At 36.9% G+C, this 13,982-nt stretch overlaps 1 protein-coding gene across 1 annotated transcript in view; it reads left to right on the top strand.

Moving 5' to 3' along the window:
* Positions 1–8,159, top strand: part of KIAA0825 (KIAA0825 ortholog) — a 235,823-nt gene extending 227,664 nt beyond the window's left edge. The window contains exon 19 of the mRNA XM_058823363.1: positions 5,346–8,159. Within this exon, the coding sequence (XP_058679346.1) occupies positions 5,346–5,469 (124 nt within the window). The 3' untranslated portion in view covers positions 5,470–8,159. The remainder of the gene's footprint in view (positions 1–5,345) is intronic.
* The last annotated feature ends 5,823 nt before the right edge of the window (positions 8,160–13,982 follow it).

Raw genomic sequence — 13,982 nt, 5'->3', positions numbered from 1 at the left:
TCTACTTTTTACTAACTCTATAACAAGTTCTATTGCTAAACTTTAACATTTTCTACTATCTTGTTTAACATATTTATTCACTTATATGAGCCATATTTCATATAAGTGAAATTATCTACTTAAAACATATTTCTGCTTAAACTATGAATCTTTATTCTTACTTTGTGTCGGTTTCACTATTCCATTCTGAACCTTCAAACCTTCTCCAAGGTCTTAGGTCAAACACTGTATCCATGGTGGTCTTTGGTAAACACAGATCCCATTGCTTGAAGGTTCCATCACCCATTGTGTTCAGCATGGTTTCTAACAATTCATTGCACTTTTTGGCTTTCCCAAGGGCTCATGGGTGATAGGGAATGTGATACACCCACTGATTACAAGGTTCTCTTGCCCAGGTGTCCATGACGTTCTTTTTAACATGAGTCCCATTGTCTTATTCAGTTCTTTCTGGGGTGCCATGTTGCCACAGGAGAGGCTTGAGGCACAGGGTATTTCTCCAGCCACACAGTGGTTGCCTCTACCACTGTGAGTATATAGGGCCTGCCTTGGCAGGTTTGCTGCAGTATGATACAATCCATCTGACAGGCTTCTCCAGATTTATATTTAGCCCTTTGTATCCTGTACTAATGGGTTTTACCTGCTTGGCCTGCTTTGATGCAGCACATGTTTCATAATCATGGATTACCTGGGATGTAGTGTCCACAGTTAAATCCATCCTTCAGTCACAAATCCATCACTATGTTGCATCTCTTCCCTCATGACTTGAGACACCTCATGACCTGGGCCCACCAAACTAGAAATAACTCTCCCTCCTGTTGCCAGTCCAGGTCTACCTTTAATTTTGGAAGCCCAATCCACTTATTTGTTGTTGCAATGCTCCTCATTAGCCCAACTCATAGGCATCTAGGCATCCACTTGACAAACTTCTGTGGTCAGCTTCTCTACCTGAGCAGCAATGTCAAGTCAGATTTTTGTAGCCTCAACAAATTTCCTCTCCAATGCCAATTCGCCTTTTACCATCATTCCAGCCAGCCCCACTGAGTGTTTGCTACCATCTACAAGTCAGTATAGAGGTATAGTGTTGGCCACTTCTCTCAATCAGCAATATCCAAAGCCAGATGGGTTTTCAGCTCTGCATTCTGGCTTGATCCATCTTGTCCTTTAGTACTTTCTGTGACTTGCTGCTTAGGCTCCAATGTGGCAGCTTTCCATTTTTGATTTGTCCCTAAGATAAGGCAGGAACTGTCAGTGAAGAAAGTGTGTTGCCTCTTACTTTCTCGTGGCTGGTTATATGGTAGGGCCTCCTCAGCATGTGCCACCTAATCTGCTTCCTCTTCAGATGATAGTCCAAAACACTCACCTTCAGGCCAGTTTGTGATAATTTCCAAGATCCCTGAATGATTAGGATTTCTCATCTGAACTTGCTGTGTGATCAGAGCAATCTGCTTACTCCTGGTAGCATTGTTGGCATGATGTGTTGAAGGGATTTTCCCCTTCAATATTCTCCCTAGAACTCCCCATGGTCATCTTACTGGGCAACTGGATTTGGACTTTTTTAGCACCTCCTTTGGACAGGGGCGACTGCTACTGGCTTAGGCTGCTCATCTTGTTTAACTGCAGCCTGAGTGACTGTGCTGTCTGCCAATTTGCTCTCCTTCCCTTCTGGTTGTATCTGTTGCTGTAAAGTAACAAGAAGCATGCAGGTAAGCATTAACTAGAGCCCAGCACAGAGCAGTAAGTTGCCCCTTTCTGAACGGACACAGCAATTTTATTTCAAACATTCTGCTACCTTATCAGAGTTTTATATTTGTTTAGAGGGAGACTTCCAAACTAAACTCCCTGACAAGTATGAAACAGCACAAGCTTTCCTGCTGAGGGTAGTAGATATACCCTCAGCATGAAAGTAGATATGGAGGAGCTCCAGAAGGAGGCAAAAACCCGGTGGCTCTCTGGCATTGACCCCCTCGCCACAGCAGACAAACAGCTGGACTGGAGCCTCTTGGTGTTCTTTTTTTCCCTGTCTCAGCTCCCTAAGGCTTGGGGTTGGAACAGGGTGGCCCAGCTAGATTTCTTAATATCCCACATCCCCAAAGCCTTAAGTTGATGCCTCCATTATTGACGAAGGCCAGCTTCCTATCCATCCCACCAGTTGAACTCCTGCTGTGTCCGTAGCATCCAGATGGAATTCAGCTTTCTCAAGAAGTAACGTGTCGGACCTGAAGGAGGTGAATGGCAAAAGGAAAAATCATCTTCTCCTCTTCCCCCCACAGGCTGTGTGTGATTATTAATAAACCCCCAGGCACAGCAACCCAGATCAGGACAGGCAAACAACAATGAATACATTTACCAAATGATCTTCGTTGCCTTTGATGTTATCATTCCATAAACTGGTAACACAAACTGTATCAACTGTATCTTGGTTCCTCTCCCTGATCTGAAGAACAGCGCTATCATGGGCAGATCCTTCCACATATTTGGATGCATATACAAGGCTAGGTGCCACAATGCCATGATCAGACCAAGCAATGTGGTAACCAGGGAGTTCTCTACCCAATATAGAAATTATTTGGTCAAATTTGTTATTTTTTCACTTTCTCTCTTGACCTCCTTTTAGCTTGGTGCCAAATATGTCTTAGTTTAAGGAAATTTTACAGGGCAGAGATTCTGCAATAACTTCCCTCCCCTTAGTTTTCAACCTATACCCTCTACCAATGAGGAGAGACAAATGCAAAGAGGTATGTGAAAAAGAAAAAACAGTTTACTAAAAGAAAACAGCAGGAAATATAGAGGCAAACAGTTAAGCCCTCACCCACAAATGCAGAGGAGGTCCCTCGAATTGTTCCGGGGAACACAGACAAAATGGTGTCAATTCCACTCTCTGCACCATGTGGCCAAGACAGGGTGTGAAGGCAACAACACACCAAATGAGCATCCATGGTTCCAAAACTGCTTTATGTCCCAGGCAACAATGGAAGAGGTGAAAAATAGAACCTAGAAAACATATTTTTCTCCTAAAGGAGTCAGTGCTGTTGAAACACTGGAAGAAATTTTTCAGGAGATGTAGGACCAACCCCCTCAGCAGCTGGAAACTTGTGGAGAGGCTCCAACTCTTGACGACAGGCAGCTGTCCTGAGCAGCAGCAGCGGAAAGTCCAGAGGAAGAAACATCTCCCCGGTCTCCAAAAGCAGTGGTTGCTATAGCAACTGTGGCAAGGGTCGCTGTCTGTCATTTATTTTCATCGTTTCCTGGGAAGCCGCAGCTAGCAGCCTGTCAGAGCGCCCCATTTTCTGACGTTCTCAAGAGTCTGGAAAGGACGAAACAGAGAGCTCCACGTGTCTGTTCCCATCACCCCTCCCCTTTCCGTGAACTGGGGTAAAACACAAAGGTATTGATGTAGAGAAGATATGGAATACATGATTTTGGGTCGCCCAAATATGCTACATCATGCTACACTCTACCTCCTATCTCTGTAACTATGACAGTCCTTTAAGCAAACAGCTCCTCTAGGTAAAAATATGCAACAAATCAAATTAATTAAAATTAATTAGTTTAGCTCATGTAGTAGTGTTTCTGAATAATGCTGAATAATTCAAATTAAGGCATGCACAACTTCTTCCTAGATTTGAAGAGAAGATATACATTACCAAAAGGAAAAGGGGAAACCAGTCACCCTGTTAAACACCATTCACTGGGAAGGCTTGTAAAAGTGATTGCACTGAAGGCTCATCCAGTCAGATTTTATATCATAAACCAGAGAATGAAGCAGACAGAGCAATTAATTGTACCTAATGCTAATATGCACATAAGGTTAAGTATGATAGCAGTCACATATGAGTGGAGTAATAGGAAGCTAATTATGGCAAAACCTTGACCATAATTAGCATTCAGTGCTTATAATTTTATTCGTTGTATGCTTAGCTTGTTCAGATACTTCTTCAGGCAGTAATATGGGTTGTCAGGTTCAGTTTTCAAGGTAAAGGTGTGAAATATATATGTTAATTTATGTATGGTCTTTGAACATATTTTTTCCTAATTGTTTTTTTAACAATGAGATTGTGCTAACAGAGCACTTGCTCCTTCTGGTTTTAGTAAGCTTTAAAATAGATACAAAGTATACACCATGCTCTATTGCCAAAATTAGCTGTTCTCTTCTTCCAAATATAAGGTAATGAAATATAGTCGTTCCACCATTCTGTATTATATTTGATTTATTCACCAATCTAAACTTGCATATGGCTTCTGATTTTTGCAGTATGAATGAGGACCTAAGAAGTGTGGGGACAGGACTAAAGTGTTGCTCCTGACAGTTTCCTAAAAGCAAAAGTCCTTGTTTGGCTCATTTTTTACAGCTACTTTTCTGCACCATTCTATGGCTCATTTACAACCTATTAGTTTTAATACTTGATAATGTGATTTCTATTATTTTCTAGTATTGGTATTTTACCTTGTCTTCAAGTGGTCTGAACTTTGAGCCTATACTCTATTATCTACTTAGAAGTGAAGGAGATTAATATTAAAGGGATATGAAACTCTTAAAATATCCACAGAACTTGTAAAAGAAGTGACCGTTGTGTAGGCGTAATTGCAATGATACAAAGTTTACCTGACTACGTATCAGCACTCTTGCTGCTTTTTTTACCCTAATTATCTTTAACAAAATACTGCATGACTTGTAAGGTTTTATATTTGACTACTACTAATAAAAAAATAGGCATCTTCACAGTCCTTCACTTTTGCAGTTTTAGTGACATTAGCTCTTAATCCTAAACTAGAAATGAGTATTCACATGGGGAAGGAAGAATCTGATGTAATCTATTTTTTTGTTTTGTTGTGCTTGATGGTTAAAGAAGCAAAAGAGCCAGTCACTTTTGTAGTATTTTGTGAAATAGTACTGTCAATGCCAGAGAATTATGACAACTCACATTAACTATTTGGGTTGGACTTCATGTGGTCATATTTCACTGCAAACTTAGAGAGTATTGAGAGCATCTGCTTAACTTCCAAAATGTTTGTTAGCTCTTCCACTTTTTCTCTGCAAGTTTTACAAGGTTTCCACCTCTACTAATGTATGTGTGACACATAAAAATGGAAAAAAAAATACTGTTGCAGTAAATATAAGATTTTGTAGTAGCTTTGACAATTTGTGTCAATTGCTTCATGCCCATGCCAAGTTCTGTGTGGCAAGGTTTTTGGGGGTTGTATTTTGCATGATTCAGTAATCTCAGCTGGAGTAACCATGGCTGGGGAGGGCAATGAATTGATAAAAACAAGTTCTGTATTTTTTAACTTGTTCTAAAGACTAGTTTAAAACACATTAGGAATTAATAAAATGATTTTTCTTTCAGGTGGGAGATGAAAGAAGATGCAGATCTTGAAGATGAGGAGCACATTATGGTAGAACACTTAAGAAATGTTTATTTGACACAAAGGACTCCTGTCTCAGAGGACAAAGAAGAACAATTACCTTGACAGGTTTCGGGTAGCACCTTTTTTCTGTATTCAACAGGATTAAGTTAATGTCATAACTCACAGCATTAGAAAGCTCAGAAATATGTATCTTGAGTAAAAAGTTTTAAATTAGAGAGTGTTCCCTTGTTATTGTCTGGTCACCCTATCCAGAAAGCAATTGTTCACATATGCATAAGGTGAGGAACAGTACAGGAAAATGTCAGTGTCACAAACAAGGAGTTTGTATCTCAGTACTGCAGAGGCAAAAACCTGAATGACAAACTAAGAATTGTTTCAAAAATACAAGATTCACTCTGAAAATAATGCAATTTAGGACACAAGCTAAGCAAATGTTTCTGGTTTCCATTCACCACTTTGTAGTTGGAGTCAGCCTGCCTTCAGTTTGTGTAACTCAAGGACCTTTTCCTTCCTTTGATGCTTGTTTATTACATCAAAAAAATACATGAAAGGGAAAGGTATAGACTATATAGCTACAGTCCTTTTTGAGTTGCTCCAGGATGAGTATGCTTGGCCATTGTTCCAAATCAAAAATGTATCAGCATTACTGCATTCACAAATACTTACTTAACATCCAGTGTATTTTATGGCTTAAAAAACACTGGATTTCTCATAATAGAGAAATTTTAGAAGTTTTGAGAAGCATATTTTTATTTAAAATAATTTTTTGCATGCAGTGCTCACAGGATTATCTTAAAAGTGAATTGAGAAAATAATAAATAATTAAAAAAAAATAAAGTAAAATTTCATATTCAAAGTAATCCTGGTTTGATATTCAAAATTTTCTGAATACCAAATATTTTTCTTACACACTGGTTAAAACTATCAACATTTTTAATACAGAAGGTCTGCTTTGTATCTCTTTAGCTGTACAGAAATGATACATAATTTTTCTGTAAGTTTCTTTCTTTAGAAGTCCAATGGAACTACTTTTTCTACCTGATGAAGGACTCTGTCAGGATCTTGCTAAGGGCACAATCTGAGCAGAGTTATTTATGTTCCCAGCATATCTTCACACATATGCTATTATGGACATAACTTAGACTACTTCAGTAGGATGAAGGCATGCTTTTTTCCCCTAAAGGTTTCAGCAACATCATGGGTAACCATATTACTAATGCTGATTTAAGGTCTTATCTGAAATGCTATTTTTTCTCCTCTTAATTGCTCTTTTTTCTTTCCATATAAAACATCAGACCATTTAAAATTAAAATGTGGACAATTGCATCTTACAAATCTCCAAAGATCCTGTTACAACACAGCAACACAAAAGGGCTGTGAGGCACTGTATCTTAGAAAATGCTAAAAACATTATTTAAAAAATGAAGCAGACATTTTCCTCTGCTGCCAGTGTAGTAATTTCAGATCTTAAAAGAAGTGATGAAATATGAAAACCATTTTTTTTGCCTTGTATTTCACCTTTAAAGATTAATGGTGGACTTCAGGTTTAAAACATGTCTACAGGTTCTTCCATGAAAGCAGGTTTGGTATTTTGACAAATGAGGCAGACACATTCCAAGCCATATAAATAATGTGTTAGTGTACATGGAAATTGTAGTTCAGAATATTCTCTGCTATTTTATCAAAATCTATTATATATAATTAACTTATTATATATAAATAACTGCCTATGTGATGAAACTGATTGAAATACTTCTTGTGAAAATGCTCCCCTTTTGGGAAATACCTACTCTGAAGAGGATAAATTTTGCAAGTGAATAAGCTAATTGAGAATAAAACCCATCACTTAAGTGGGAATATCCATACAGTCACTTCCCTGGTCCTGTTGGCCACACAATTTCGGATAAAGGCCAAGATGCCATTGGCCTTCTCAGTACTTGGGCAGACTCCGGTTCATGTTCAGCTGGTTGTTGGCCAGCAGCTTTTCTGCAGTGCTGTTTTCCAGTCACTCTGCCCCACACCTGTGGCATTGATTTGAGTTTTTGTGACCCAAGTACAAGTGTTGATCTTCATTCCACTGGCCTCAGCCCACTGATCTAGCTTGTCCAGATCCATTGTAAAGCCTTCCAACTCTCCAACAGGTCAACACTCCTGCTCAATTTGGTGTCATCTGTAAACTGACTGAGGATGCCCTCTAGTCTTTGGTCCAAATAAAGATAAAAACAAATTGATAAAGATATTAAGCAGTATTGTCTTCAATACTGAGCCTTGGGGAATCCCACTTCTGACTGGCCAATGACTAACATGCACAAGAACTTAACAGCATAAAAGCTGAACCTTTGCACAGTATTTTATTTGGATGCTTTTCCTACCCAAACCTATATGCGCATCTTTTATGGTATCTGAGTGCAAACAAGTGTGTATGTTAAATTCTACTTGACCCACAATCCTTACTGAGAAATATCAGAATTGAGAAATATCATACTGAGAAATACCAGATTATTCCTCTTTGGTCTTGCTGGCAATATATCCATTCCAAATAACCTTTAGGGTATAAAAGGGACATCACCTTGGCAATATTATTTTATGCTGAATACACACTTCTACAACATTCATATTTATTCAATAAAATTACAGTAATAATAAGAATTGTACAACTTGCTAAGTAACAAGATTGCTAAGTAACATGCCATTAATTTATCAGGACTGTTTGCTTTAGATGTAAACACTTAATTGAAAATTGAAATAGCTGACTGTTTTTCCACTGTGTACATGTATTCCATAGATGCTTGAGTGTAAAATTAGGAACACTTCTGTAACTGTAAGACTGCTGCTTTCTATGGCTTTTCTTCAGAAAACAATAGTTCTATATTCTTTAAAAAGTTCTGCTGATTCTAATACTGATTTAAGATTAAATTAATTTTTAAGAATGATGCAATGTCTTGGCTCTTTGACACTACTTACTGATCCAGGAATGCCTCACATGTATGTTTAGCCTAAATAAATGAAAGCAACAGAAGTCAGATTTGTTGGCTACAGTGTGTGCCCCAAGTTTCATAACTACTGCAATCTGATCATGTTAATTCCTCCTGTAAAGTTGATAAAAAATAAAAGTAGAGTCTGTTGTGTACAATAGACCTTTCTGAGAGGACAAGAGCTGGCCTCAGTATCTCGACTGAATTAGCTCAAAAGGAAGTTATTGCATTTATAGAAATTAATTGGATCAGATAGCACAAACTAGGTTAACTATACATTATCGTTAATGCTCACACCTAATTATTATTTAACAATTAAATACACTTAGCTACTTTTACAAAATAGGCTTCAATGGGAGACTTCGTGGCATGGAATATCTCTAATTAGGTTTGTTTAATGTCCCCTTCAGAATGCTCCAACTCTTAACATCTTTCATCTTTTGAAAGGTAATTAATGAAATTAGAAGCAAGGCAAAATTGAAATTGCATTAATAATAATGGAACTCAAAAAGAGAGGAGAAAGATATTTTGGGAACAGCTTAACATTTACAGCCTTCTTTTCTTGTTACTGCTGTCCTGACAGACTCCCATAGGACATGCTTTATTCTAGGAGAGGGAATTTGATGAGTATCTATGCTATTTGCCCAGGAAAAATGCACAATGGCAAATGGATGTTCTCACCTTTACATCATCACAGCAGTGCATGGTCGACATGAGGCTGGCTTCTTCCAATTAGCTTCTGCTGGTAGAAATATTCAATTTCCCTCTCAGCTGGAAGGTCTTCACAAAGTGTTAGTGAGTCTTATGTACAGTAAAACATCAATTATATAATATTATTTTATGGAGCTCCCTAAAATCTGTGCAATCATTTCTAGTGACAAACACTACTCACACTCCCAAGGCAACGGTTGAAAGACAGAAGAATTAGATCCATTGCCCAATTAGACATGAAATGAGAGAATAACTTGATGGCAACAGGGAGATTTCTAAGTGACTAGATAGATCTTGAGGAGGTTCTTGTTGGAGGAAAGCCACTTTTCTGTAGCAATTTTCCATATTGTAAACAACGTTATGAAGGGAAGTAGAATCTCTAAAAGTATTCTAGGTGTAGTGAGTAAACGTGAGCTTACTTTATCATCTACCTTTGGACTCCAGCACTTGAAATGCAGACTAAACTGACTGACTTTTCCAGGAAGGCAATATAAGAAAAGCATGCAAGGTCTTGTGCAGGTGGAGCTAATATCCATCAGTAAAATGATAGAGGAACCAGATTATTCCTCTTTGGCAGCATCATTTGAGAATAGACTGTTACTAATTATTGCAACAAGTGAAACAATACAGTGCTGACATAAAAACACTCTAAAATATAAGGCTTCATGCAAAGAAGTAAAAATAAATCCAAATACTTTTTTTTTCCCCTGAAGAAAGTGATTCTATAACAAGTATCTCGGGAAGAACTGACAATTACCAAATCCTAATGAGCAACGTGCTCTTCTGAATTAAGACCGTGTTTCTAAATTTAACAGACAACTATCCCTAAGCTGACAAGAAGTCACTGAAATCATTGCTGGTACGAATTTCACTACTGGATGAAAACCTTAATATCCATGACAATGTCAGCTGTTAGTAGGTTGCAAGCATCTCTTAAAAGATGCAAAGTAATATGTCCTACCAGAGAAAGTGTCCGCTCATTGTACATTTTCTGCCTATGAAGTAAAACTGACTGAAATACCTTTTGCGAAAAACCTTCTCTTCTGGGGAACTCTTATGAATAAGATACATTTTGCAAGTGAAACGATCTAAAACAGAATAAACCCCCTCACTTACTTTTACATATAAATGTCCATACATGGAGTTGTTCCAAATGGGCTGTTGTCTTTTAAATTCACACACCTTGTAATCTTTAAACAGTCACACTGGGAAAACAAACAAACAAACAAACCAAGCAAACAAACAACAAAACCCCAATAAAACAAACAAACAAAACCAAAACCAAAACAAAACCCAACCAGAAAATAAACAAACAAACAAACAAAAAGAAAAACCTCCAAAAGAACAAACACACACAAAAAAAGAACACAACAAGACCTTTGTGTCCCATTCACTAGGTTTTCTCCTTGATACATTAATTCAGCAGTAATCCACTGTGTAACAGTAGGACAGTTCTGTCTTTCCCTTTAGAAGCATAAAGTCTAATGATTATCCCAGCAATGCCAAGCCACATTTGCACATCTTTTCAGTCCCTCCAGGGCTGGTGCCTTCACCATGATTATAGAGTCTCTGCAGTAAATTGATCCAAGCTCTCACTGACAACAGCCTCAGTGTTTGCACTGCCCTGAGTTACATCCATACTCTATCTGGAAGTAAGGCAAAAGCCCACATAATCATGATCTTATTCAACAGGTTTGATTTTTTCCAGTTACTATGTCAAACAGAATACCATGTCTGCCATACCATACACATGTTTCAAACTTCATTGATGATGGAGGTTTGCTGCAACAGCACATAAGTTCTTTCTTTTAGGGCAACCTTTTAGAAAAAAAAAAAATTCTTTTCAGCTTTCCCAGTAAATACAAGCACTCAGTCATTAGAAAACACCTGATGAATGATTAGCAATGCTCCCAGGAATGTTCTTTACAATACCTGTTAATGACATGTTTATGTATACTCGGTCCCTAGATTAATTCACTAGAGAATGGAATATGATTATACAAGTAACTTTGATACACTTGTGATTGTTTAATGTCCAAAAATTTAATAATTTTTCCCATAATCTGTGTTTCTGAGGTAAAAAGTCAATAATTTTTAAATATTTGGATTCCATAAAGAAATAGGGTCACATTGTTCTTCATGGATCCGCTTGACTGCTTTTTTTTCCACCTCAATACTGCCTTACTGGCATCCTTGACAAACTTACTGGTTTCTTAGTATTGCTGTAATTTACAGAGTGAGTACTGCTGCCACTCAGTTATACGTGGACAAATATTTAATCTTCTTGATTGTTTTACAGACCTAAAGCTGTGTGGGTCCTACACAGAGAATCATTTTCAGGTTTAGGATTCGAACACTTCTGCTCCTAATGTTCCACATGAATATATGGTCTTGCATTGTTCTAAGCTACCTTTGTTATCTGGGATAGTGGCTGCTGTGCTGCTAGTGACTAATGTACTTTGATTCAGGTTTTATTTTCTTTAATTTCTCTGAACTTTAAATTCACCCTTGGAAATCCGTAGCACATCTGTTTTCACAATCTGCAAATATCTAAATACTAATCAGTAAAGCCTATGCCTTCTCAAACTTGATACAGGGTCTTAGCGAATCAAGAATTCAATAAATGTAAAATTGAGACCAACCACCTGCAAGGTTATCATTCAAGAAATGCAGTAGCCATTTTCACTTGGATATTCACCTGTCTGTAAAATTCAGAAATTTAATCTTTAACGAGTTGTAACAGGACACTTCTTATATGCATAAATATATACATATTCCATATAATTAATATGTTTTAAAGGGATTTTATTATGTAGATTAAGATTATGCTTTTCTCTAGAGAATGTGCAAACACTGGAGAAATAAGAGATTGAAATGGCAGATGGCTTTGGGAATGAAATTCTGTTAACAGAAATCCCACCTGCAGGTATGGATTAACTTCAGGAAATTAATGGCCAAACAAGTGCTGTGAAGATTTTTTTTTCAGAGGGAAATGGATGAGATGTCTTCAAACAACAATAAATTTCAGTTAAGTTTCCCAAATTTCACACACACCTTTCCACTTTATGAATGAAGAAACTGAGAGAGGTTGTTGCATTAATGCAACACAAATGTGTAATGTTAGTCATCTGGCCTGCTTTAACCAGAACATGGCAGTCTGTTCTTTATTTCCAAGAGCTGTGTTGGGTCTGTATAATTACTGGCTGTACCACCATCAGACTTTGGTGTCAGCACATAGATAACTCCACTGTAAGGTGCACCTCCATCAAAAGGTGCCCTTAAAGTACATAACAGAAAAGGCACATGTAATTGCTTTTCCATTTTCTGTGTACACAAGAAATGTTTAGATGGCAGTTGTACAATTTTTTTGAAGTTATATAATACCCTGAAACAATCATCTAAAGTATTTAAAATGCAAAATTTATTCAAAAATCATTTGTGGAGTTGAGGGATTGGTAGTTTAGAATGGAAAAATTATAGGTATGCTGAGTACATTCTTGCAAAAATAAATCATGTAATATTATATTAAGATCAAATATTTCAAAATTCAAAATACAATTAAATTGTTTGCACATATAAGAGCAGTGAAATAACTTTGCAAGGTTTGCATCATAAACCCATATATCTACAGAGTAGGTAGTAGAACACAGATCATAAAGTTCTGTCATGAATGTTGCTTTCAATTTTTGTTTCATTCCGCCAAAACTTTTCATATCAATCTGGCATTTTTTTAAAAACTATGTACAGGACCAAAGAATTATGAGTGGTAACTTGAAATATATATCATATATATTTAATCTTTACAACAAATGCAAAAGCAGTAAGTGAAAAACAAAGACATAAAAGACTGTAAAACTCTTCAGAACATATAATGAAGCATAAGAGTGAATGTCACAACAGATTTATCTATGTTCAACTTTCAGCAAAAACTGCTGAAGATGAATTTAAGAATATTTATATATCATTCTTTTGGCACAATAGCAAGAACCAAAATAAATTATCCAGGCATAGGATGTAAGAAACAGATTCAGAGTGTAAACAACAAGTTAAATAAGAATTTTGAATTAAGAAATCTTTATATCCAAAAAAGAGGTTTTCCAGCCATGCAGAGCACTCAACAAAAGTGTTGTTTTTTAATGAGTTTTTTAGTTTTTCGATTTTTTCTCTAAAGTTTCCAGTTCAACTATTATTAAAAGTATTTTGGAAAAGGTAAAACATTATCTTTGTCAGGAAAACTAACAGATTTTTATTTTTCCTTAAATGCATTCTCTATATGCACTATAAATTGTACACAAAAAGCCAATTCCATCAATGTCAAGCCAAAACAGAAAATGAAAAGGAACTGCAAAGGCAATTCTAAAGAAAATTACTTTTTCTCGCACTCTCTTTTCTTTTGAGCTTTGATTCAGAAGGCACTTTGACAAGACTATTTTTTTTTTTTAATCTCTGGAAGTAGGAACTGTCATTAACCAAAGCAAATTTAAGACTAAAAACTTTTATTTTTTTCCAGATTGAGGTTTGACAAGAGCTGGGGTTAAGTTGCTCCATCGGGAGACTTATATTGTGTAAACACATTGCTCAGCACTAAATAGTGTCTTGTGATATTCATTAAGCAGGTGACATGGGATGGTCCATAGGGCAAAGTGAAATGACAACGCAGTTTTCAGTATGATTCTTCTCCAGTCCGATATCATTTGAGTCCTTTTGTCAAAGAAAATTATTCCTAAACTGGATCACATCCTTCAATTTCAGGATGCAGAGCAGAGCTTAAGTGGAATAAGCAGATCACATTTATTGCAAATGTAAATCCAACCTGTACAACCAGAAAGTGACCAGTTGCAGTACAGTCAGACAGCGCTGTTGTGAGCTGTTTGCCAGGGTTAGCATGCCCTTAACAAGCAGAACTGTGACTCACAGTGTTAGTAACTC

The sequence above is a fragment of the Ammospiza caudacuta genome, chromosome Z (genome assembly GCF_027887145.1).
Source record: "Ammospiza caudacuta isolate bAmmCau1 chromosome Z, bAmmCau1.pri, whole genome shotgun sequence".
Lineage (NCBI taxonomy): Eukaryota > Metazoa > Chordata > Aves > Passeriformes > Passerellidae > Ammospiza > Ammospiza caudacuta.
Note: the sequence above shows the minus strand (reverse complement) of the source record. Positions and strands in the feature narration are given on the sequence as shown.